This window comes from Corvus brachyrhynchos, unplaced genomic scaffold, assembly GCF_000691975.1.
Source record: "Corvus brachyrhynchos isolate BGI_N302 unplaced genomic scaffold, ASM69197v1 scaffold94, whole genome shotgun sequence".
Lineage (NCBI taxonomy): Eukaryota > Metazoa > Chordata > Aves > Passeriformes > Corvidae > Corvus > Corvus brachyrhynchos.
In genome coordinates, this window is record NW_008238330.1 from 10,934,704 (window position 1) to 10,960,099 (window position 25,396).

At 37.5% G+C, this 25,396-nt stretch overlaps 1 protein-coding gene and 1 long non-coding RNA gene across 4 annotated transcripts; one reads left to right on the forward strand and one right to left on the reverse strand.

Moving 5' to 3' along the window:
- Positions 1-5,501: 5,501 nt before the first annotated feature.
- On the reverse strand, positions 5,502-23,140 carry LOC103615812 (prostatic acid phosphatase-like). 3 transcript variants are annotated; one of them, XM_008633910.2, is made up of 11 exons: positions 22,967-23,134; positions 21,515-21,610; positions 18,551-18,637; positions 17,791-17,943; positions 15,548-15,646; positions 14,375-14,470; positions 11,868-12,000; positions 10,525-10,607; positions 9,534-9,640; positions 8,903-9,072; positions 5,502-5,859 (listed from the first exon to the last, which is right to left on the reverse strand). In XM_008633910.2, exons 1-10 carry the CDS (start codon positions 23,078-23,080, stop codon positions 8,916-8,918), a joined length of 1,125 nt encoding a protein of 374 aa, XP_008632132.1. In that variant the 5' UTR covers positions 23,081-23,134; the 3' UTR covers positions 5,502-5,859; positions 8,903-8,915. The 3 variants fall into 3 exon arrangements, with proteins under 3 accessions (XP_008632132.1, XP_017590032.1, XP_017590031.1); XM_017734542.1 differs by lacking the exon at positions 5,502-5,859 and adding an exon at positions 6,378-6,488; XM_017734543.1 differs by lacking the exon at positions 18,551-18,637 and having other exon boundaries at positions 22,967-23,140.
- On the forward strand, positions 6,420-18,538 carry LOC108446808. The gene is made up of 3 exons (XR_001862109.1): positions 6,420-6,494; positions 16,728-16,917; positions 18,025-18,538. It is a non-coding gene; the product is annotated as an uncharacterized LOC108446808 (long non-coding RNA).
- Positions 23,141-25,396: the final 2,256 nt, after the last annotated feature.

The window sequence follows — 25,396 nt, forward strand, 5'->3', positions numbered from 1 at the left end:
GGGGTGGAACTGCTGCCGGTGCATTTCAAATCCAAGAGGAATGTTGTGTGACTACGCAACAAATTGCATCGCCCTTTGTTTTCAAATTACTGTTTACATTCTTTTAAATGAAATCATAATTCAGTTCCTTTTTTTCCTGTAATATTTTTCTCTTTTGGGGTGTAAGGATGAAGTTAAAATACAAAGGAATTGCTGAGCATTCCTAATGCTTCAACCTACCTGTTCTGTTTTGACTTCTCAGTGCTTGGAATTGTTCCAAACTATAGCATGGCCATGAGGATGAGCTCAGAACCAAGAGCTAGGCAATACTGTTTCTCTTTGCTGCTCAGCCAGTCCACTTTTCAGCTTCCTTCCCCTCATTTGTTTGTCCTCTTCCACATTATCACTGTGAAATCAGAGTAATTATTTAAAACAACATTTCATGTGGGTTAAAATTTTCAGTCCCTCAGATAAAATACTTGGATAAATCTTGTGACAGGTATGCTCTTTAAGACCCTTGCTGGGCAGTTATTTGCTTAATTTGTGTGGGGTTTTTTTTCCCCTTGGAGTATTCCTTTACTTCCCCTTTGGAACTGCTTATCTTTTTTGGCCTCCAATCTCTAAAAAATTTCTAGTGAACAAGTCCTGGAACTCACATTTTTATTGTTGCTCTTACAGTAGCTCACTGGCTTTGAGAAGGTTGCTCAGCTTGCCTCTGCTGACTTCCTCTCTATAAAATAAGAATAATTACACTTGTAGACTTGATTACGTAAGCATTTTGTGAGTAAATGAATTAGTTTGCAGAGATCTATAAGCAGAGTTCTTTAAATGCTAAAACTTCAGGTCCTTTGTGTATTGTTGTTCCATTCCTATCATACCCAAACCTGTCTCAGGGTCCTCTGCTGAGCTCTCTGCAGCAGTATTTTCTACAACAAGTATTTTACTGTTTACCCGAAATTCCATCTTTAGGGCCTTAAAGCCCACTAAGCCTCAGGTGTTCTCTTCTCTGCGTTGTGTGAATGTCCTTATGTATTCACTTTGACGGATGGGTCTGGAAGGGAGGAGTACCACAGCTCCCAGACTTTCCTGTCTGTCTTCTCAGTCCATTCCCAGTTTTCAGCAGTTGGACTTCTTTCTTCCTCCACTGTTATGTCCCCACCCTCCTTTTTGATCTTTCCTGGTGTGATTTTTGCCTATGCAGGAGGTGCATGAGAGTAATCTGAACTTCATAAATATATAATATGTTGTCTTTCTGAAAACAAACATGAGCTGATCATCTTCCTCCATTATTTAAGAGAGCAGGTCATAAAATATACTTTCTTTAGAATACTTCAATATACCTCAAAAAATCAAGAATGGATGTCCTGCTTTTTTAATATGTATAATGCGTGGTTCCTAAGCTATTTGATTAAGGATCGCTGTTGCCTCTTGGAATCTTTTCTTGTCCTTCTAGAGACCTTATCATGAAATTCATAACTGACTAGTTTTCATAAGATTTGCTGGTTTATTGTGTTTCGCTGATGGGTGACTATGACTGCTGAAGTCTCACTATTATGGAACCATTATAATGACTTCACTTTAGGACTGGAACTCAAATTTTTTGTGCGAGGGTGTGGGATTCTTGATGGCATCATTAAAGAATGCTTGAAAATATATAACAACCACATTTTATAGAAAATCTTTGTTAACGTCTCTTAAAAAATGATACTTCAACACAAGACCAAGCATATGATAATTAGTAGTGATTTCTGTGGCTTCACTCTTCCCTTTGGCATGTATACTTTGGACAGAGTATTTTATGCTCAAAAGGATAGGTACAACATCAACTTAAGTAAATGTTTACACATTCCAAAAATGGAAAAATATCCCCATTCATGTGCCATACTGGTTAAGATAAGGTCATGTCAGAATCCTGTATGCAATCTGTAAGTATGGTAGCATGTATTTCATTTGGAAATTTCCTTGCCTGTCTTGAAATATCTCCATTTCTACTGGGCATTTGGCAGCTATAAACTTGTCATATGCTGCAGCAACTAAATCCTGGCACTTTTCAGGAAAAGCTGCTTCAAAATAAAAATAATCCTTCTTAATCTATTTGCAGTTGTCGAAGCATTATAATGTAAGTAAACCTAAACAATTCAAATCACATTTATGTTAATTTGGCTTATTGTCGTAAGTTCTAATTATGACATTTTGGCATTAAGTAGAATTAACATAAACACGATTATCCGTTTAAGTGCACATACCTATCTTAAAGGCTTGCTGAAGCATAGCTTGGTTTGCTTTGAAGTGTCCTGGTTGCAAAAAAACCCCTGTGCTTAGTTGTACACAAGGGTTACCTGACGTAATCGCTTCTGGTGGAGCACAACTACACCCTGAAAGGGTGGAAGTCACTGCAGTCAAGGCACCAGGTATGAAACTGCTGCCATGGACCGGGCTGCTCACACAGGGAAACAGCTCAGGTCCTGTTACTCACTGCATGTGCAGATTAGCACTTAGCATAGTTTGGCTTTATCTCCAGTCTTTTTTTTTTTTTTCAAGCTTTTTATGAGCAGAGCAAGGGAAAGAAAAGAAAAAAATTGGCTTCAATAAACAAAGTGACACATTTTCCAAGCACTATTTTGAAACATGAGAAAAACAAGACTGTCTTGCAGTCCTTTGTTGGGGTGTTTTTACCCAGTTGTGGGAAGTGGGAAGGGACAAAGGAGTTAATTTGTGACAAAGCAAGTATTCACTTCTGCTGCTGACAGAATATGAACCTGTATCTTACACTACAGGGAAAAATGCCCTAAACCCAAAGTTACTAATCTAAGGCAGGTGGGGAGAAGAAAGTGTCTATTCACTGTCTTCTAATAATTTCTTAGTTGTCCCAAGTTTGTAATATGCACCTGGTTGCAGACACTTTGATCTTACGAGATTAAGATGTTTGCCTGAGAAACAGGAAACCTAATTTGCAGGTTTTTGCAAAAAACAAAGTGAACAGCAAATAAGAAAGAGACAGAAAGCACTATTCCTCTTCTCTTTCCCCTGTGGAATTCTGCAGTTTGGTGGTGATTTTATTTTCTGGAAGAGGTGGAGTCAAATGGTTTCGCAAAAGGAGAGACTTGAACTTGTGTCTGCCACATCTTGGATGAGTACTATAAACATTAAATAAAAAGAAGGAAAACCTACTTCTAGTACTACCATGAAACAAATCTAAATTAGTTGATTAATTTGATCTGCATTATGCAGAGTTTGGATTATTTTGGGTTTTTTTTCTTTCATTAATTTTTGATAGTCAGTCAGCTCAGTAAATAACCCAAAGAGAAAACAAGGTGATGAAATGAATGAAAATGGTAGTTCAGGCTGTCCAGTGCAACCTTCCCCAGGCAGCACAAAATTACTTTTGTAATTGTTGCTTTTCTGTTGTTCATTCCCCATTTTGCTGACACTACTTCAGCATATGAAAGTAAAAATAGTGATCACAAATTGTATCCACCTATATCACAGCACCTATGACTATTCAGGTTATTTTATTATTAGCAAGTCTTCTTTAAAATATGACTGGTCTGTCTAAGTACTGTTTGTGAAAGAAGAGAGGGAGTTGCATATCCAGGTGATCCTGCTTTTGCAACATATTTAAAAAAAGAAATAATCTAAATAATTCCAAAGCCAAACTATATGGATTTTTACTCATTTTGACTCACTTCTTTAAGAGGAACTATAACAAACCTGTTTATGACTTCATGCCTGCAAAAGACTGTAGGACAGATTTTTAAATGAAGTCAGGTGGTGAAGTTGTAAGAAAACATAATTTAGAGCAGTTTATTATTCATTCACTGACATCCCAATTTATATTTCTACAGTAAGATCTGGGCTTTATGTTTCAGCCTTTATAAACACTGATGCTTATTTTCGCTCAGAGTTAGCAAGGTATAAAGGAAATCTTCCATTTTGTGTTTTTACAGTGATATCTTAAGAACAAAAAACATTACAAAGAATGTGCAGGATGAGGTTTCTGTTCAATAGGGATAGAGGAAATAAAATAATTTAGAAATGTCTTAATTTGTGAATTAAGTTTGAAATTTAGTTTTGCTCACCAGAAATCATATTATTCAAGGTATATACACACTGGGGCATGTAGTATGGAAGAAAGATACTGTCTGAACATGTGATGGAAAAGGGGGACCTTACATTGTTGTACTGTAGGCAGTGACCTCACACAGGATGCACTTCCATAACTGAACTGAAGTGCTGAGGCCAGGGTCCATCCAGGTCCGTGATCCCCCGTACCAGACAAATCTGTGGGATAAAGGGTCTTGCGGTTCTGCAAGTTTTTGAGACATGGATTTGGCTTAGGAAGGAGGGGACTGGAGACTAAAGAGAATAATGAAGAATGTCTCAGGTCCCTGTCACATTTTCTATGTAAGCCTTGTCCAGTCTAGGAAGCCAACAGAAAGGTACCCTTACCTTTGATGGGAGAAGCATGAAACACCCCTTATAGCTCTTGAACTTTCACTTCTAAACATCTGGCAAATAAAATATTAAAAGCAACTCAAGCACCACAAATTGGCACAAGTTCAGAAAAAGAAGAAACAGGAACAGGTTGAGAAGAGAAAGTGCCTAGAAATTTGGTTTTGACAGCCAAAGCTACAATCTGTTAGAAGTCTAACACAGATAAAGATGGAGCCTTGGCTTTTCCTTTCTATTTGCTTTCGTCTAGCAGGTTTTGTAAAATTACTTCTTAGGAAGGGAGGTGTGATGATCAGCATGGTTTCGAGATGAATAACTTAAAGAGCTTGCACTAACTTTCCTGTGAGTGCTGCCAGACCTAGGAAGACTTTCTTCTGGTGTCCATTATGGGACATTAAGGTAATACACAATAAACAAGTTTACTCTTCTTTGCATTAAGAAGTGGGTAGAATTGGTTGTCTCATGTTGTCAGAAAACATTTTTACCATTGTTTGGATGCTATGGTAAAAGGAGTTGCATTTTTTTGACTAGAAATCTAACTACAGCTTTCCTGATGAACCATATTTGCTATGGTGGCTTAAGAAGCACAGAAGTTGTTGCTTGGGACCTGATGAAAAGAGAATAGGCTTTTACAGTGAGAATTCTGAAACTTAGATTCTTGTTGGAAGGAAAAGGGATCTTTTTATTATTTTGTAGCTTGTGGAGTGGCAACTCTCTGCTTATGCTGTAAAGAATATACTTTTCGTAGGCTTAACATCCATTTTAAAAGGCTGGTGTGAGGAAAGGAAGCCAGAATGGCAAAATTTTCTTCATCTCAGCTATTATTCTGGTTCTCTTTGAAATGACAAAAATGAAATGGGCAATAAGACTGTTGACAAAAGCTTCTATTCACTGTGAGAAAATAAAAAAAAAGAAATCCTATTTCTTCAAGCAAAGACATGTCCACTGTTTTCAGAAGTTAGTTGCATCTGATTGTTCTGATCCAGCTTTTGTAGTAAGAACACAAGATGCTTTTGCAATAGCAGTATGAGAAAACGTAACTAGCAAAGGATTGCCCAACATGTTCTGCGTGTTTTAATGAGCATGCAGCTCTGAATTTTTTATTTTGTATTGCCGTTTTGTTGTTCATGTCAAGAATAGCATCTGCTTACACATTTCCCAGGAGCAAAGCCTTTATATGATCAGATCAGTGTATACAATCAAGGTAATGTAACAAAAGGAAGGTGTTAGAAAAGCTATTTGAGACCAAAAATTATTTTTCTTCCAAAATTAACACTTGGCCTTGCTGTCCTTTTGGAAAGAATATCTGAAAGCCTTGTTGAGTCAACCACTTGTTGCTAGGTCTTCATGGTAGCTAGCCTGGCTGTTTGTAGGCTCCTTTTAGGTCTAGATTCACAGTCCAAGTTTTCCATAAGTCTCATCTTCTTTCTGTATAGAGATGGGATATTTATGCATGGAAGAGGGAGAGAAAAGAAGAAGAAAGACATCTCTTAGGTAAATAAGCAGACATTATCCTAATTCTTGTGGCTTCTGAGAACGGTTTGTGTAAAATGATTTATTACTTCTTGAATAAAATAAAGTCTAAGGACAGTGGAATGGCCCTCCTTTTAGGGCGTCTGTTTGAAGCATTGCTTCTGTCACCAATTCTGGAAGTTCTTGTCTCATTCTTCAAAACAAGGCAACACTCCTTCAGAGGTATTTTCCAATTTTGCTGTAAATCAAGGCTATAGCTCTTCAAAACACTCTAACTATAATTACATAGTTCAATTAGTTCTGACAAAGTCCCTTTGGACAGAATAGGTCTTGAAAATTTCCTCTGGTTTCATATTGCACTTAGGTTCCTCCAGATGATAAAGTAAAGCAAATATTCATGAAGGATAAGTCCCTGCTTTCTATAATTTTTGTTTGTAGTACTAAGGAATGTTTTCTTTTGGTAGAGATGACTCTGTTGGTCATGCTGATGGCATTTAATGAGAAATGTTGGACCACAATCACATCACAGTGTGGGAAGAATTCTTTCATAAAGCGAATCACACTGAAGATAATGGAGTGAACACCTAAAGGTAAGAGAAAAATAGAGATGCATTCCTAGCATATGGCATTCTCCAAAAACCTGTCAATAGTACCTCAACAAGAAAGCAGTTCAGACTAAGTGGAGAGGAGTTAACACATTTGCTCCCATTTTGACAGGATTAGGAAAAGTCTGTTGAAACATTGAGTCAATCTATGCTGAAATCTTCCTGAGCAGCAAAAAGAGCACTGGGAGAGCTCACAGTTTTGCCTTCTTCCCAAATATGCTGAGCTTTATTAATTTCCTATGTTCCACCCTATGGTCATTGAGATGTGGAGGAACTTAAATATTTAAACCACCCTCAAATAGTGTATTGTGTGACCTGTAATAATAATACTTGCCTAACTCCTTTATTTCCTTGTAGTGGGGACATAAATCCTCTCTATAAAACTTAATTAAGCTTTTTATGGAAACATCTGTATGTTTGTGAACTGCTGTCTTCCTGTAGAATAGCTGTCTATATAAACTAGACTTCTGAGCTCGGTCACACTCCTGGATTTTATTTTTTAAAAAAAACCACATTTATGGACTTCATAAAATGCTCTCATGCGTGTATAATCAAATTAATAACATATGCATTAGCAAAGAACAATAGTTGAGATTATTTTTTACATAGTTGGAAACACCTTAAATCAGGGATTTTGCACCTGTATACGTCAAGTGTTATTGTGACCTGTGAACTCTTTGCATCACTCTTCTCCTCAACTTAGCTGTTAAAAGTCAGCTGTTCCAGGCTGTCTGCATCCACTGAGAATTGGTAGTGCACAGTGGTTTAGCACAGGGCAGTCTGTCACCGTGCTGCATCGTGCCTTGGCCTTTTCCCAAGGGCCACTCATGTACAGCAGAGAGTTTAAAACTGCTTGCAGGAAAAGTGAAATGAATGTTTCCAAAATTAGTCCAAAAAATTAGGATCTGGCCCCAACAGGTCCATTCTGAACTAGGATGAAATAGTGGAAAGTGTCAAATTTTGATATGACAATATGGAAAGTATTTTTATTGGAGTATCAGGTTTGGTTGTAACCTCTTTTGTGGTCCATATGTGTTTTCAGCACTCAGGATTGCTAGTGAAAGCAGTGAACCTGGGTTTGGTGTAAAATGCTTGAACACCATCTAACTTCTACTTCAACAAAATTTGAGGATTGAAACTAAGTACAGCCTTTGTGTTAAAGGCTAAATATTTGTGTCTTTATTATTGTAAAACTTTGATATGTGATAGATTTTTTTCATTTGTTTAGCTGGTCAGTTACATAGTTTGCTTTGTGAAGGAGGGGGATCAATTTCCACAAAACTTAGATTACTAAGCACCACAGTATAAACATGAGGTATTTATCGTTATCTTCCACGACTGTATTACTAGTGTGGCCAAAAAAAACCCTCATCAGAAACAACCTCCCCCTTCCTCTGCCAAATTACCTTTTGCAATTAAATGTGGTAATTTCCTGATATGTTTCCTGAAAATTTGTGAGCAATGAGTAGAATGGAGAAATTTTTTTAGTAAATCATTACTTGCTAATTTTTCACTCATTCTGGCTGGACTACCTCCACTTTGTTAATGGATTCAAGATATTTAATCAGAAATTATTTTCAACCAGATGAGTTGGCTGGTCTGCATTATTATAATCTCTGACAATTCAAATTTTTCTTGAGATCAGTGATTCAGAAAGCCATATGGGATTTTTTAATGTTGGGTAAAATATCTGATCATCAAAAAAGTGGGGTTTCTTAGCTTTTCATTTCCCTTAAGTAATGTAGATCTAGATAAAAGACAGACAATGTAATTTTCTGCCTTCCTGTTCCCTCATTCTGAAAAATTAAATATCATCAGTGGTCAAAATGGAAATTTAATCATCCTAATATGGTGATACAGACAACCTGTGAGGGAATGTGTTAGTATGCGAATGTGTGTCTGTATACATTTGACATTCTGGTAAGTAGCAATCTGGTCTGCTATTCAATATTCATCTGTTTTGATCTCTGAATACCTGCCGAAATCAAGAGAATGCATAATTATTAATTGTCGTTAATCAGCTTGGACAAATATTATGTAGTTAGAGAAGATAAGGTAGCTGTTGTAAGTGCCTTTACATGTACTCCTTCCATAACTGAAGGTCTTTTTGACAGTACAAAAACAAAACAAAACAAAAAACCCCACATGAAAAACAATACCCTAAAGTCTGATCAGCCTTGGTTTCATTTCATCAGAAAGCTGGGCTGGAATAGAAAAATGTATTAATGGAGTAGAAATGACAGCCATGGGTACAATTCTCTTTCCCAGATCTGTATATTTTTCATTTCAGACCAGACCCTTATGAAAATGATTGTCACTTCAAATGAGCTGTTGGCTCAAGATGTAATCCTAACTTTACTTTTGGGTACATGTGCCGAAAGCACTTAGCTTACCTCTTTTGATGTCCTACATTCTACATTCTCTTGTCCAATAGTGTACAAGGATGGGAGAGACCAGATGCGTAAATCTCTCCAGGGGACAGCGAAATTTGCAGCCAGGGAGAGTGAGTGGGTGAGGCTCTCGCAAAGAATTATTCCGATAGTACATTTCTATGGTGTATTGCCTGTTTCAAAATACAGAAGTGTCAAAACAAAATTAGGCATGCAAAACCACACAGCCTTTCCATGGTGCAGTTATTGTACTTGGGGACAAACTTTCAGCCAGCTTATTTGTCTGGTTGTTAATATGTTTATGATTTACTAATACAATTAGTACTCTGAAGAGAACTTTTTAAACAATAGGGGGACAACACCAATTTGTGTATAGTTTGCTGTCTTTGTCAAGGAGTTTAATAGGATGAAGTAAAACCTCTCATAACTGTTAGATTTATGTATCTCTATATATGTTTTTTCAGGCTTATTCTGCTACTGACTACTAAACTGAAACCAATTACAATAATTAAAATCAATGTGTAATATTTTCCTGAATAGTGAACCTCACGTATCCAGTTTAATTAGCCTGGGGTATCAGAAAATTCCTTCTTAGAAAAAGTACATATTAGCAGTACAGCTTGCTGATACTTGCCCATTTTTTTCCTGGTAAAGTTCAAAAAAATGGCAGGCACTGTAAGGAGGCATTTTCCCATTGAAGACGTTGAGTGCCATCTGTAAGGCAGCAATGGTGGCTGCATGCTGAGAACAGAAGAAACCTTTAATTAAAGCTGTATTGAAAACAATTGCATGAGCCTATTATTTAACAATATTTCCAGCACATTATCTGTCCACTCAACATTAATATTACTTGTGTGACCTCATTAATAGTCATTAATAATTACTCTGCACTGCTGAGTAAATATTGTCCCTTTATGACTACATAAACTTAAGTGCTGCATGTATAAAATATACATATATGTAAATATTTAAGAAGTCTTAGTCACTTAAAGCTCTTACCAAAGTTAACAGGAGCTGTTAAAACTTCTTTTAAAAAGAACTAGTGGGTTTGCCTGTTAAGTAAACAGTATCTGAGATCAGATCAGCAAGCTCTTTAGCTGATACATACCCAATAGGTCATGATATAACTGCAGTTTAGAAACAGGCGATTTTTAGTGAGAACAATCAAAAAATTTCCCCCTCCAATGACAGCATTTGCACATTCTAAACAAAAGTATAGGATCATAATTGAGTAACTGCCTTCATAAGGTCTTCTAAAATAACTGTAACTTAATTTTTTTCTTTTCTTTTTCCCATTTTCACTTGACAAAGATACAGGAAGAAGATTTTGTTTTAGATTAAGTTTGTGATCCAGGTTTAGTAAAACATGAGGCATGGTTTTTCCAGTTCTCTGCTCAATCAAAACATTATTACAATGAAAAAACCATGACATGAGGTGGAAAATGGAATGCTTCAGGTTTCAAAGTACTATGTGTTTATTAAAAATTTTTAAAAACACAAAGATTTAAGGTTAACCAAATAAAAAAGGCTTGTAGCTGTATTTCATGAAGGAAATAAAATTTCATGGCTTTCACTGCATTTAATAACTGCATAAAGGAAACACAAGAGAAAGAGAAAGCACTCACCGTGGAATACATAACCATTTTTTGATGGTGTGAAGGCTTTCTAGCATCTGAGATATGCTTTAGAATAGTTTTTAGAAGAATACCTGAAAGAAAATGGGGAAGCAGTGACAATGAAAGGGATGCTTGCGTTAACATCTGTATTGTTTTTTGCCATTTTAGCAATCTGCTACTAAATGCACCAGATTTATTCAGTTGACTTAATCAGTAATTTGTGCAGAGTGCCTTGATTGATAGTGACAGTACCTTTCAAATGAACAGCAGGCCTATTTTACTTTTGTGTAAAGTGTTTTGGGGATCCCTAACAGCCTCAACAGCTTCAAACAGTGCATTCACAGCTACTTTGTGCCAGCAGAACAGTGCAAGAAGAGCACAGTAATGAATACTACCCTGCTGTGTGTGTAGCTTGTTTTCCTGCTTTCCAGAGAAAAAAGAAAGAGCATATCCTCTGGACTCTGGAGCTTTATAAATTGTGTGGTTGTCTGTATTTTGTTAATGTTAACTGCTGAAAAGTTGTAAGACAAACTACTTGAATTAAATCAATGGCTGTGCTAGTATGTTAATATAAGGTTAGCATCTCGACAAATTAAAATCCTAAAAAGAGAACTGTACAGGCTAGCAGAATTAGAAAAAATTAGGTTTTAGCCACTGGCACATTTTTAATAGCAATTGTTAGTAAAGCAAGGGCAGAAGTCTGAACTTTGTGCTAAATTTTGTAAATTGGACCTTCAAAAATGCAACAAATTGATTCACGCTTCTACGTTTATTTGTCTTTGTACCTCAGATCCTGACTGTACGCTGTCCATATAAAACAAAAGGGAGGCTCAAAAGATGACAGTGGATGAATGGAGGAGAATGAGTGATTAAAAAGGTATAAAATATTTTTAAATTTCAGCCACTGTTTTCTGAGCAAAGTCAGGTTTAGAAAGCAGTTTAATAATCTCATTTTAGGACTCTCAGTAGTGGAATATGAAGACTATTAGGCAACAAAGTCACCATTCTAGACATTACTACAAATAACATTTTTAAAAGTAAGTTACACATGGTGGCTTACACTAAATTCAGACTTGATTCAGTTCAACAACAATCTGTAGATTACTTTGAATTTCTTATACAGTGTAATCTAAACGATACCTCCATTATAATGTTAGATTAGTATACTAATGATTCATATCCTCACCATCTCTCTCTCCCCATTAATCAAAATCTTTCAGTGCTGACCACCAATATCCAAATAATGGCATTTCTCACCATTCTACTATGGAATCAGCAGCAATGTTTGTCATACACCCTTTCTTCTTTCCCATCCTACTTTTGGTTTTAAATGGGTTAAGAATTCAGCTTACCTCCCTGCAAACGTGATTTCTGTATTTGTTTGTGGAACCCAAATTCCGCCTGCAATAACAATTCTGAGAGCTTTATCAGCTTGGTCCTGACACCATGAGTAGCCCAAACAGGTAAAGTGTAATTGGTAATATCCTACAGTGAAGAAAGAAAACATGATGATTTTCTTACTGATTCCTACTGCTAACTGTTATTTATTCTGGCACAAAATTCTTATCAGAAAAAATCCTGAATGTTTCACTCCAGTAATATTTTCTTGTAATAAAATTATGACTATATTTTGCATTTAGACAGCTGTAGCATTCCTGTTTATAGCATCATAGTGCTTAAAAGAAATTTGAAGGGAAGTGTTCAACAAGAAGAGGAAATATAATACTAAAAACTATGCATAAAGCAACAGGCATTATTTATGTTGTCAGGTGAAAAAAAAATCACTGTAAGACTTTTTCAGTCATGTACCGGGATAGATCTTTACTGAAACAAATCCTATGTAAGCATCGGGATTTTAAGGACTGGTTGCTCTCAGATGTAAATGGAATACAGAGATCAAGTAGGAATATGTATAGCTGTAGCATGGATGTACTCAAGTATGGTGTATAGGGACGAAATGCAAATGAAACTCATACCTATTATGGTCTATTGGATACTGTCACAGTCCTCAAGCTAAAGTGGAATGGATTAGTCTTTCCTTGGGGATGCAGTCCGAGGTATGTTAGTGATCAAAACTGTGAGAAGGGAAGATAAGCACAACGCTCCTGGTTTGCATTACCCTGAATTCTTGTTTATACAAGGTCGGTAACTTTCCTTTAGAGCAATGTAACCTTTGGACTGAGATCACCAAAAGGAATATTCTTGTAACAAATGAGCTCAAAGGAAAATGTCAACCCCTTTAAGGGTTTGTTTAAACAAGAAAACAATAGAACATGCTAGGTTAAACCAGCTCAGAGCACAATGTTATCCATTTCTCTTTTAACAAATGTGATTTATGTCTTGAGGAAAGAATTGGCTGGTTGCATGCTATTTAAGGCAGTCTGTAGGCAAGCAAACACTTTGGTCTCCAAGTTACCTGAAAGTCAGATGACAGCTGAAAGCAACAAATACAGAGAGATGTGTGCTGCTGTAGTTTCATGAATTGTATTAAAAAAATTATGCAAGGACGCTGTCTCTGTATGCTTGAAAAATGAGAGAGGCTTTTATGGTAGTTGTCTTAATTGATACTCCAGAGTCCTCCATCAGTAGTATGAAAGACCAAGGCTCATCAAATCTAAAACTAGAAGTAAAAGCCCTTTTTTTTTTTATTACGGTATTTGGCTAGATTCTTGATGGGAGTTGTGGATTTTGCATATTAGTCTGGTGACACAGGTTCTCAGTATGATTTAACTACTGAAATACAAAGTTGTGGTCCTGCATTTGGAAAACATGGAAGGAGGACCTCACTGAAATCACACTGAGATGTCCCAACATGTTAACATTTCATTTAACTTAAGGCCCTGGCTAATATTCTATTCAAGTCTGCTTTGACCAAAGTTGGACTTTTGCAAAAACTGCAGTAATGAAGGTAAACTCATTACTCTCACACTCAAATATTACATGTTGGTTGTGAAATCCACCCTAAAACTGCCTCACTAATTTCCCAGTACTGATGACCAATTTATCATTAATATTTAAGTTTATAAATAGTTATGCATTAAAGGGTAGCAGAAGCTGCCTTCAACAATAACTTTTTAACACAAGACTACAATTTTCAGTTGCGTCAGCTGAGTCTAGACTTTGAAGTGGGACTTCTTGCTATATTAAGGGCAGTCAGGATTTTTTCAAATCATGAAGTTTCACAACTGTGGGACCCAGATACCCATGCCAGTTTGGCACCACAATAGCCCTTTTGTTATAAAATCCATGCTTTTTTGTGATATGCCTTTGCTTAGAACCAGCTCCCAAACTTGCACAAACAGCCATTTGTGTCGTTCCAATGACTGCTTAATTCCTGAAAATACTCTGTCCACTACTGGCCATGTACAAATAATGACTTCTTTTGTTTATAGAATTTGCATAAAATCTTCATGGAAGGATGCTTATGTTTCTTTGCCAGCAATATGTTTTATCCCTGTGTATCTCCTAGTGGGGTCTGGAGGGGTAACAAGACAATTTTATCCAGAGTTATGCTTTTGCCTAATTGTCCGTATGAAGCCACTGACAGGATCTTGAATATGACAGGCCATTTGTTTGTGTTCCTTATGGTGGTGGATGACCCACAGCACCCTCACACATAGTGTGTTTACAGGATTTTCAGTTGTAAGTTTGATGCTAGATGAGGGTTTCTGGAGAAGAAGCTGAAAATAGTCTATAGTTAAAAAAATTTTGAAGCACAGATCTACCATCTTTTTATGTCTTACAATAAAAAAATAAACCCAATAAAAATACCAGGTTGAAAGAAGTGTAGGAATTTCCATTGGGCTCAAAAGATCTTAAGGGTCTTTTCCAACCTAAATGATTCTATGATTCTATTTACCTCATATTGTAAAGTGTCAGAGAGCTTCCAAATCCTTTCAGCAGTCAACTTCTTCAGTGGGTATCCTGTATGAGTGGCTAAAAACTTCAGAAATGGCTGGAATACAAAAAAAAAACAACCCAAACTTGTGGTACTGAGGGCCTTTGTACATGATTTCTGCACACTGCCGTACTAGTACATAGGAACTTTTAGAAAGGAGACAGTCTTTGCACTTTGCACTTAAGCAATGAACCACTGCCTAGAGGTAAGAGAATTTGGCCTATTCATCTAGACAAGGTTGGTGATGTTAGCTCAGATTTGAAGTATGGTGATTGTTTCTGCTTGGTGGAAATGTTTAGAAGGAAGTAGAGGGAACACAGATATATGAAGAAGTCCAAAAAGTGTTTAAAGGAAGTGTGATGAACAGAATTGTTCTGATATTGGAGAAGGAGAGGTATGATGAAAATTTGATAAAATTGAAATTGTGATTTACTTGCATATAATACCATGGTGCAGAGGCACAGTTGGATGGCTGAGGTCAGTGGTGAAAGAATAGAAAAACAGGTGAGGCTCATAGTGTGCTTTTGAATAAACATGTGAAGAAGAAGGTTGCAGCAGAATAAGCACGTGATTATATACTCATGCAAAGATTTTGATGGTGGAGAAAGAAAGGAAAGCATACCATATGCAAACAAGCACCAAACATAGGAGAACGCCTGAATTAAGACTGCGGGTGAGAAACATGAATAAGTACTTGAGGAAAACACTGAGACTGTTATAGAAATTCCAGGGAATTGAGCTGAGAAAACGAATCTGAACTCAAACAGGCTTATATAGGCAGAGATGTCAGTGGAGTTGCTTTACATGGGAGTAAACAGATAGAAGTATTGGAATAATTTGAGAGGCATTGGCACTGATTTTATCTGAGTTTTTGTTTTGTCTGGTCTCCTAGAAACTAAGTTTTTGCAAATAGGTCAATAATTTTTCTATGACTTGCCATGTTCAATTGTTGGAAATAGCCCAGTCCAGCTGGATCTGTAATGTTGTAATTGTTTTTTGGCTATGTTGTCTACACCCACTGTGAAGATAAGAGATCTGAAAGGAGCATATTAACTGGTATTTTTTATAGCTACCTGTTAGATAATGTTGAAGTGGTACACTTTAACTGGATTTCCAGAACTGAAAATACTTTACCTTGTAGTCCTTGAATTGCTTTTGGAAATCCCTTGTTGCAAAGGTTTCTCTCAGAAGCTCCTTGTGTTTTGGGCAGTGTGAGAAAGGTAGGTATAGCAACTGGAAAGAAAATTACAAAACCCTAGTTAGGCAAGGTGCATCTTGTTCTGCAATTCTATATACACTTGCAGGATTGCTGTTCTGATTGGCTGCACTAGTTAGGACAAGCTGAAAAATAATTTGGGAATGTAGTTTCAAGGATATTCATCTTCAGGACTCTAGGAGTCATACTGATGACTACATACAAAATAATCTTTAAATGTTCAGAGGAGTAATAACTGCAGTAGTTCAAAGTTAAAGGATTCATTTACACAAGATGAAATTTGTCCTTTGACAGAAGACTAAGACAACCCCTCATGAACTCCTTTGTTCTCAGCTTCTCCAGGAATGATTTCATTCATTGTGTTCAGTCTTTCTTGAAACACACCATCACATTTTTACGACAAATTACCAGCAGCAGTAGCTAGACTGCAGTAGGAGTCTTTGTGCGTACTCCGCTGTATCGAGTGTATTTAACACAGCTTCATTTAGTTCAGCTAAATTGCAGAAACTTGTGAACTTTCTATACGTCGGTTTTGTCTTTCATTAGTCTAAGACATATGAAGGTTAAAGGTTACATGTGACTGGAATAACTTAAAAACTTGTTATTTCATTTATGTAAGCAAAATTGAGTTTACTCTTGTTTTCTATGTTAAATTTTAAACAAAAGTTAAAATTTGACACTGAGATATTATTAGTGCTTTTCTCTAATGTGCTTTTTGTCCTTTTTCCAGTAATGTAGCTCCATCTATATAGTGCCAATGTTAAAAGAACTTTTAAAAAGCTTGGGAGTTTTGAAGGAATAATTATCTTGGGGACCTTCACAGCAGTTCTTCGGTCTTTTCAGAAATAAAATCCATCTATTCCACAAGATAGGAAAGTATTTCTGAATTATATCAATAGGTTCATGAACAGGTATGACTTCACTAATAAATGACGGGCACTTGTTCTGTGTTGTAGGATATAGGTGGTCTCAAGTTTAGCCTGTATATGTAGTAAGGATGAATAAAGCTAAAACAGAAATAGTTGAAAAAAGTATGAAAAATGTGCATTGTTCATGACTTTATTTGATTTGTTTGAATAAACTTACTTGCTCCCCTAGATGCAAATGAGCTGCAGTATGTGCTTGCTGAGTTTGCCATCTGTGTTGATACTGGCCAGGTATTCTTGACTGTCTGCTGGGATATCCCCACCTGTGACAGTGTCAGAAAGCAGCTCCTCTGTGCCTGGCTGTGTGTGAACAGGAAGACATGTCTCCATACCTTCCGTCTTCATGCTCTCATCACCCTGAGGTGAGAACCATTGCTCTATGACCTACCTAACCTGATTCCCTTATCATCACAGACTGCATTAACTAGACTTATAAAGCCCACACAATTTACATTGCATCACATGTGCAAACCTGGTCCCAAACTGGGACTCATACTGCACACTCCTGATCTTCCCTAACTTTTTACCATAGATTTTCCACACACGGGATATTCCAGCTCCAGTCAGATGCACAGCTTTCCCCTCTAGGACAAGTATATGCAGGCTAAAGACCTGCTATCCACAGGATTCCTTACAACCCCCAAGTGAGGAGTTGAGGATGGGAGATGAATAAATACATTGCCCTATGAACTCGTGCTTAAAGCTCCGAGTCCTCCTTCCTTTTCCCTTTTACGTTTTTCACCAATCCTCAAAGTGCATGCACTGACCTGCAAAGTGCATGAAAAACAATCCTGTGACTCAATTCTCCCTGTAATGCAAGTCCCAGAATGATTCTTTTGTCTTTCCTGTTGGCTGTGGACTAAGCAATATTGAAGCACTAGTGAGATTAAGTATGTTTCCTTTTCTCACACAAAGAAAGTCCTGTTAGCGTTAAATTTAGGATTAATCTACTTTTACAGTGATTTACTCACATTATAAATTAACTCTTTTTCCCTATACCTAGTACTTCCATTTTTCTTCCTCTTTTGTTAAGATTGTGTCTTTGACATGTAAGTCCATTCTTGTGAAAATACTTGCCAATATTTCTATTCAGCTTATTAAGCCTTTCTGCACAATGCTTGTAACAATGTACTTTTCACTGCCTTTACCATGCACTTTTTGCTGCACCTTCATCTCATGTCCTATGTACTTTACTAATGTTTAAGGGAAAGCAGATGCCCCTAGTTTATACTCACATTATCATGTGACAGTGGCACTGTGTGAACTGGAATTGGCTGCCAAAGGATTCTGGGGTTCCAAATCTGACCCTGTGTCGGTGGGTACAGTCCGGCAAGACTTGCCTGAGCACTCATAAGTGTGTGATCGCAGTCAGTGCTTTGAACATAAATCTGAACGAAGAAGGAAAAAAAAAAGAAACATTTTGGACGATAATTTCTCCCATTAGGTTTACTTTATTTTCCTCTTGACAGGAAAAAAGGGGCTGGTACTGTGCTGGAGAAGTCATCATTAAAATGGAGTGACATGAAGAAGGACTATGAGAAAGAAGGAGGAGGGTGAAAGACTGAAGCTGGAATAAAATTTTATTGGACAAGTGAGCTGCAGCGGGGTAACATTTACCTTAGGAATCCTAGTAGACAGCATGAAATTGACTCTATTTGAGTCAATCTGACCAAAAAGCTGGAATCTAAATGAAAACTAAGTGGTATCTGCATTCCATGTGGAAGTGTAGCATTGAGGTATTTGACATAGGTGCTCTCCCATACAGCAGTGAGGGAGCTGAACCTGATGTGCAGCCTAAAAAGCATTTTACATGGTTTTCAGTTAACCATCAGTCTGAATAAAAACTGAACTACAGTTTCAGGGATACTTTGAAATTACATTGAGTTCAATTGGTATTAAATTTTCTCCAACTGCACCAGGTTTAGACTCTTACGCATCCAGGAAGTCCCATTAACAACCATGAAAAACATCTTCCTGCCCAGATCCAGTACTTGCCTCACACTGCTTGTATACAACGCTCAGGAAATGAGAGTATCTCCTCCGCATGTACTGGCCAAGCTCATACTGTTGTTGTATGCCAAGCTGTAGAAGTAACACAAGAGTGTAAGAGGCTAAAGAAATGTGCTGCATCCATTCCTACAACCAAAAAAGAAAGCAGTAATATTTGATACTATTTTAATAAAGACCTTTGTCCTTTCCAAAGTGAAGTAGGAAAGAAGACATGAGAAAAAAGTAGTAAAGTTGCTGCATGTACAGTACTGGATAATGTTAGATATGACTCCTGGTGGATGCAGTTTTGTATTTTGCTCTATGGAAAGCTATGTGTATGTTTATCTGAGCTGGTGAGACTTAAAGCAGGCATAGAGATGTTCCAACACCATCTGTCTAGTTTCTTCTCTATTGCTGCCTCAGACCTGATTAACTGGGAGTGCAGACAGAGCAGCCACCTGTCCATGAAGACACATCCAGGATATGAATCCCACAGAGTATCACCAGTGATTCCATATGGAGGCTACAGTTCTAGCCTGGGCAAGATCTACTTTTTTCAGAGTAGAAGACATGAAGTAAAAGTCCTCCATGCCTTTGGGCATTTTGCTGTAATAGCTAATTATTATCAACAGTCTGAAACATTTGATTTTTGATTCTTGCCTATGTTTCCAACTTGCAGTCACTGGAACTTGTTACACTTTTGAATAGCATTCACCATTACAGATCTTATTCACAGTTAAACAATAATCCATAAAATGGAATCAAGTCACTTTATCTCTGTGTTAAATTAAACTGAGGACAATTCTCTACCCTCCCAGCAAAATGGGTTTTCCAGTCCCAACATTTTAGTAGCTCTTAGCTGAACATCTTTCACCTCATCTCCATAATTTTGTAAACACATGACATATGAATCACAGCATCACTGAATCGGTTAGATTGAAAAAGACCTCTGAGATCATTAAGTCTAACCTATGACCTAACTTCACCATGTCAACTAGACCATGGCACTCAGTACCATTTCCAGTCTTTCCTTAAACACCTCCAGGGATGGTGACTACACCACAATCACATACAGTGTCCCTGTAATAGTCTCCATATTGTCATCTTTTTACTTGTACCTGGTGTTTCCTGGCCTAAATATAAATATATTCTACTTTGCTCATGTAATCATTACTGTACACTGGGATCTCAAGTACAGTGATTACTCATTGCTTCCTAAAGCAATTTTCTAAGTCATTGGATCAAAGGATAATTCAGGCTGAAAGGGGCCTCAGGAAGTCTATAGTCCAACCTCCTGCTCAAAGCCAAGTCAGCTATGAGGTCAGACCAAGTTACTCAGGACCCACTGTGTAACCTCTTTCTCTTGCTGGAATTGTGCATCCAGTTTCCTAGGGTTTATGTGTGGTTTAGGCTTCTGCCCCAACTTGCCTAATATCCACGTGAAGTCCTGACACCTGGGTCTTGAAGTCTTCTATGCCCTGGAGCAAGCTAGCATGGATTGCTGAACTTGCATAGTGTTTACATGGAATTATTGAGTCACAGCTGAGTTAGGAAGCTGGTCTGTTACTCCTGTTTCTTCAAGGGAGTTGATATGAGCAGAAACAGACCTGATTTTGCTTTGGAGATTATTTTTGCCTCCTAAGAACAGTGGGGAAGACGAACTGCTCAGGCAGTTTGTTCTATTCTGATTTTGGTGGAGACCTGCAAGTTCCCCTAGGAGAGAGACCCACTGACATAAAGGTATGTGTGCCTAACAGAGAGACACACCTCACAGTCTGCCTCCACATGCACTGTAGCCATTTATCTGGGACAACCAGACTTCTGGCACTTCTAAACTACTTCAGAGAGACTGCCTGGTTCTGAGTGCTGGGCAAATAACTAGCAGCTTTTTCTATCCAAATAACATATCTTGGGGAAAAAGGAACGAGGCACAAGCACACAGTCACAGTGGGTCCTGCTGGTGCAGAGGGGAGCAGAAGTAGGGTTAAAACCACCCAGTGCCCAAGTATTGCCTTACAGTCTGATAGTACATTTCACCCTTGGCTCCATTTGTAGGAGGTGGCAGCTAATAGAAGTTACAGTCAAGGCAGGCACAGCATCTGTCTGTATCTGTGGTTGCCTCAGCTGCTTCTGGTTACTACCAACAGCTGATTCCACAAATACCCACACTAAAATAGCTGAGTTGTAAATCAACTTTCCTGGGCATAGCATAAGAAAAGTTTTTGCTAGTACTGATCTCAACAGTTCATGAGTAAGGAAGCACTCCTATTCAGTGGAGATTGAGGGAGAGGTGTGTCTGTAAGCACTTCCACCACCTTATGCTACTGATGGTTAAAGCTTCCTTATGGTCTCAGGTGAACTTAACACTCTACCACTACCTGAAAGGTGGTTGTAGCCAGGTGGGAGTTGGTCTCTTCTCCCAGGCAACAACTGACAGAATGAGAGGACACAGTCTTAAGCTGTGCCAGGGGAAGTTTAGGTTAGACATCAGGGAAAAATTCTTCACTGAAAGAGTGATTTGGCACTGGAATCATCTGCCCAGGGAAGTAGTGGAGTCACCGTTCCTGGATATGTTTAAAAGAAAGACTGGACGTGGCACGCAGTGCCATGGTTTAGTTGATGAGGAGGTGTTAGGTCATAGGTTGGACTTGATGATCTCAAAGGTCTTTTCCAACCTAATTCGTTCTGTGATTCTGTGATTCTGTGAGATGGTCACCAGTGCCTGGCTCCTCCCAGAAGACCCTAGTCTGCAATCAAAAATCATAACATACGCTGATACTGAACCAGAACAGTCTGGCTCAGCTTCATTTAAAATTAGTGAGTGCTGTTGCTGTAGTTTCCTAGTAAGCTCTTGCTGTCCTTAAGTGGCAACTTAATAAGGGCTTTCTCCAAGTGAAAACAAAGTTCCAACCCCCAAATAACTCACCATCTTCCAATAGTTCAGTATATTGGCCCAGGTAAAAAACCCACCTTCGTAAGTTGGCCATATCCCTGTTGTCTTGCAATTTCTTTGTGCTTATCAGTTGGAAAAAACTCCTGTGGGGTGTGATCACCATGGCGAAATACCTGATAAAATAGATGAAATTGCTTTTGTGTATTTCTTGTGGTGATTATAACTAATTAGCGTAGTCACAAGGAATATGTAATGACAGTGAGTACTGTATCTGACAGATGCTAAATATATTGATGGTGCTTACCTTAAGTCTAGATAGCTGTTTCCTGTTTGATTTATTTAGCCAATATAACTGCTTATTTTCTTGGTGTTTGTGAATAAACTAGCTCAAATAAATTTTTGCAAGTTATAAAAACTACAGGATACCCTATTATATTTTAAAGAGGTTTTATGTATTTTAGGAGGTATAGACAATTATATTAAATAAACAGAAAACAAACAGAAGCATGTAAGTAATTTTGCAGAAATATTTGAACATTAGTATTTTGGTATGACTAAGCTGGAATTCAGAAGGAAAAAATCCAAACTATTACTCAAGATAAGAGTTCTGTGGCTGACGGCTGTGAAGTTCTCTTACTTGGCAGAAATTAGCCTTAAAAAGTCATATGTTGGCTTTTTCATCACAAAAGAGGTGATGAAAGTGTTATCTAATGTGTAAATACAGGAGAAACTGTTACTCTGAAAGCATTGAACCTGTTTTGGAATTTCACTTCAGATAAAAGATGTATTTATACAGATACATTGGATTTTTTCATTCCTATGATGAATTCTTTGCTTCATATGCTTTGCAGCATAATTCCTGTAGATATATGCCATATAATTCTAAAATTTTAACACCAGATTTTTTTTTTTTTTTAATTTCTTAATCCAAGCAGGGAGAAATGAAATCAAAAACTGTAGCACAAAAATTATAGAAATGATTTACAAGTGTGTGTGGTGTTCAGAACAAGATTCAGGCTTCGTGCAAACAAATGGTACAACATAATCATTGCAAATAGCATTAGTTTCACAACCAGCAGTGGTTTCTGTGTTGTTTGTTCAATGTCATTGTCCACTTGTTTGAGTTTCACATACTGGAATTTGTTTTGCAAGTTAATCCACTGAAACCGCTGGAAAAGTGCAAACTCTTCCATGGTAAAGAGGGTTTTCGCACGGTTGGTATTTAGTTATGAAATCCTCTTTTACATTTTAAAACAGAATCCTGTGTTATTTCTCTCTTAGTGCTATAAAATAAGCAGTCTCTATCCATCCAGAAAGTAAAGTTCATCTAGGAGTGTACAAAGGAGACAAAATGATGAAATCTTATTTAAAATTGAGATTTTTTTTTTTTTTTGGACAAAGCAATAATGAATTTCGGATATGCAGAAAATAGTTAAATATTTGAAAAAGTGCCCCCTCCTCCCTACCCTAGAGTACAAGAAGAGCAGTAAGTGACAGGTTTTGAAGAAATTCCATTTGCCCATACTTACTATGGACACAAACTTCAGTTTTCTTTTAGCTGTTGTTTGGTGAAGAAAGATGCAGAAAAGGCAGAACATGAAACACAGACTCCAAATTCCACAGATCAGCTGTCTTGCTCTCATCCTGAGGGTGGCTTTAAGCTATTTTGCACACCAAGGTCCCTGGCTGGATGTGGTGATACAGTAGATATGTGGCTAAGAGGGGTGGAGTCAGTTGTGCTTAGTGAAGTCCAAGAGTGGGCTGTGAACTTGTCTCCTCCTGCCCCTCTTCCCTTCTAGGGTTAGTGCTTTTTAGGGAACTTAAGAAATGAAAAGTGTATTTTGCATTTGTACTCAATTTCTGTGTCACATGTATAGCATGGAGTGAAATCTCTGAGCCTCTAATTCCTGCCTGTGGCAAGGCAGGTGAATGTAAAGAACTGCAGGTTGCCTTCTATTACTTAAGCTAGGATTTAGTATGGGTCAGTCAGCCTTCCCAAAAATGAAAGTGCTGTGGATATCTTACTGTCTGCAAAAGAGCTACTAAACCATCTGCATTCCTAGTGCTCACAGTCTTCTCTGAACACTTTGTACTAGAAGGCTTGAAGGAGCAGTGCTAAAAAATGTTCTTTCATAAAGAATTTCCGGATTTTCTCTGAATTTGGCTGTAGTTTGTAGGAGGAATAAGCAACAGAAGGTTTTCCATAGAAGGTTTTCTTGCAAAGGAGCAGGAATAAGCCTAAATTCATTGCAAAAAATATAAAGATATATGAATGAACTTTTAATCTCCTCAGTAGGTTGACTCTAGTGGCAAAGCATGTGCCACTGTTTTCTAGAACTATCCCTTAGAATTTCATATAGTTTGATAAATTTTTTATTTTCAAATTCTCTTGCTGCAAACACTCTCATTGTTATAGCCTGCATATATATCAAGAGTTGTTTCTGTCATTTCCCTAGTATATCTTAAATAAGAAAAGAAATCTAGTTCAGAGACACCATTGCAAGAGATGGGATTGATTTTGCAAGTTATTGACCTACGTTCAGTCCCATTCATGTGTTAATGAAAGTCCTGTTAATATGTTAAAATTGAGGGTGATTTCTTAGTCATCAAAAGTTCTCTGTAAGAATTTCGAAGAAATTACTGAAAAAAAATTATGTTGCTGCCCAAAAAGATTATATAATCTTAAACCAGTTTAAGGCACATAACAGAACTTTCCTTCTGATTATTAGATATAGAGGGATCAGTTCTTCTTCCTGAGATAACAATGTCCTATCTTTCACATCTGTCAGAGCTAAAGAGATACTTCTGTGAAACATTCAGAGGTCAGACTATCATTTCTGCTATTGTGCTTGACAAATTTAACACATTTAGAAATAGAAAAATGTGGGGAGTTACCCACATTTATTGAGAAAGAAAAGTCCTTTTTTTTTTTTTGGAGGCACCTGGGGGAAGATATGGGTCAACTGATTAAAGCTATTCACACCCTGTACATTTTCTTGCCTCCGCTGGCTGTCATACCTCAAAAATTTCTCTGAAGAGACTGTGTTTTGCTGTTTCTAGAGAACATGGCATCAGACACTACTCCTAAAATACATTGCTCTGCAAGACAAGATTTTTAATTAGACCAACAGAGAAAAAATAGGCAAGTTCTCAGAATTGCAAGGTTCCATTCTTCATATTCTGTAGATATGCCTAGGAGGGACAGCAGATCTACAAAAGGAGCAGAAAAATTCAACTTTCATCTTTTCAAGCATCCATTGCCTCCCACTTTTTATGAGACTTCTGTAACAAGGAAGGTGAAATTACTCTTACTTCGGGTGGGGATGACAAAATATTAGTGTAAATATTGGTGTAAAAATGTTAATGAAATGTGAAAAAATATTAGTGTTAAAGCTGATACTTGCTTCCTATGATCTGATTTTGATGCTTCTAATTCTGTGAGAAGAGACATGTGAAGGGCTGGAATTGTTTTTAAGTACACCATGTTGATTAATTCTGTTCCTGTTCAAGGTCACAGAGGGAGAATGAAACAGTGTGCTGTGCCATGTACCAGTGTTCCTGAGACTGAAACTCTAGAGAGTAGGAGAAGGAGCTTTCTTGGCAGCTTTTACCTGCAGAAATTCCTCGTTGCAGGTGGTGAGAGGTGTGAAAACTATAGCTGTTTCAAAGTCAAGGTAACTGCTTCTTTAATATGCGTGCAGCCTGTGTTAAAGCAACAGCTGAAGGTGGAAGAGGAGAAGATAATGATAAAGGTAATAACTGTACCTCTATCACTTCCTTGGGAGTACAAAGGAAAATATATGAGGTGTAGATCACATGCCTTTATCTTACCAATATACTTGATGAAATATTTATGGGATCGTGATAACCATAATATTATTAAGCAAGTAAAAGTACAGCTTTGTGTTGTGTCCTGTACTCTGATATCTGAAGAGTGTGTTAAGAGATGCTGCTGGATC

Coding starts and splice junctions, on each gene's coding strand:
- LOC103615812 (XM_008633910.2), bottom strand. CDS start 23,080: ATGAGAGCAAGACAGCTGATCTGTGGAATTTGGAGTCTGTGTTTCATG. Junction 21,611..22,966: donor AACTGAAGTTTGTGTCCATA/GTAAGTATGGGC, acceptor CTATTTTATCAG/GTATTTCGCCATGGTGATCA. Junction 12,001..14,374: donor CTGACACTTTACAATATGAG/GTAAATAGAATC, acceptor TCTTCACTGTAG/GATATTACCAATTACACTTT.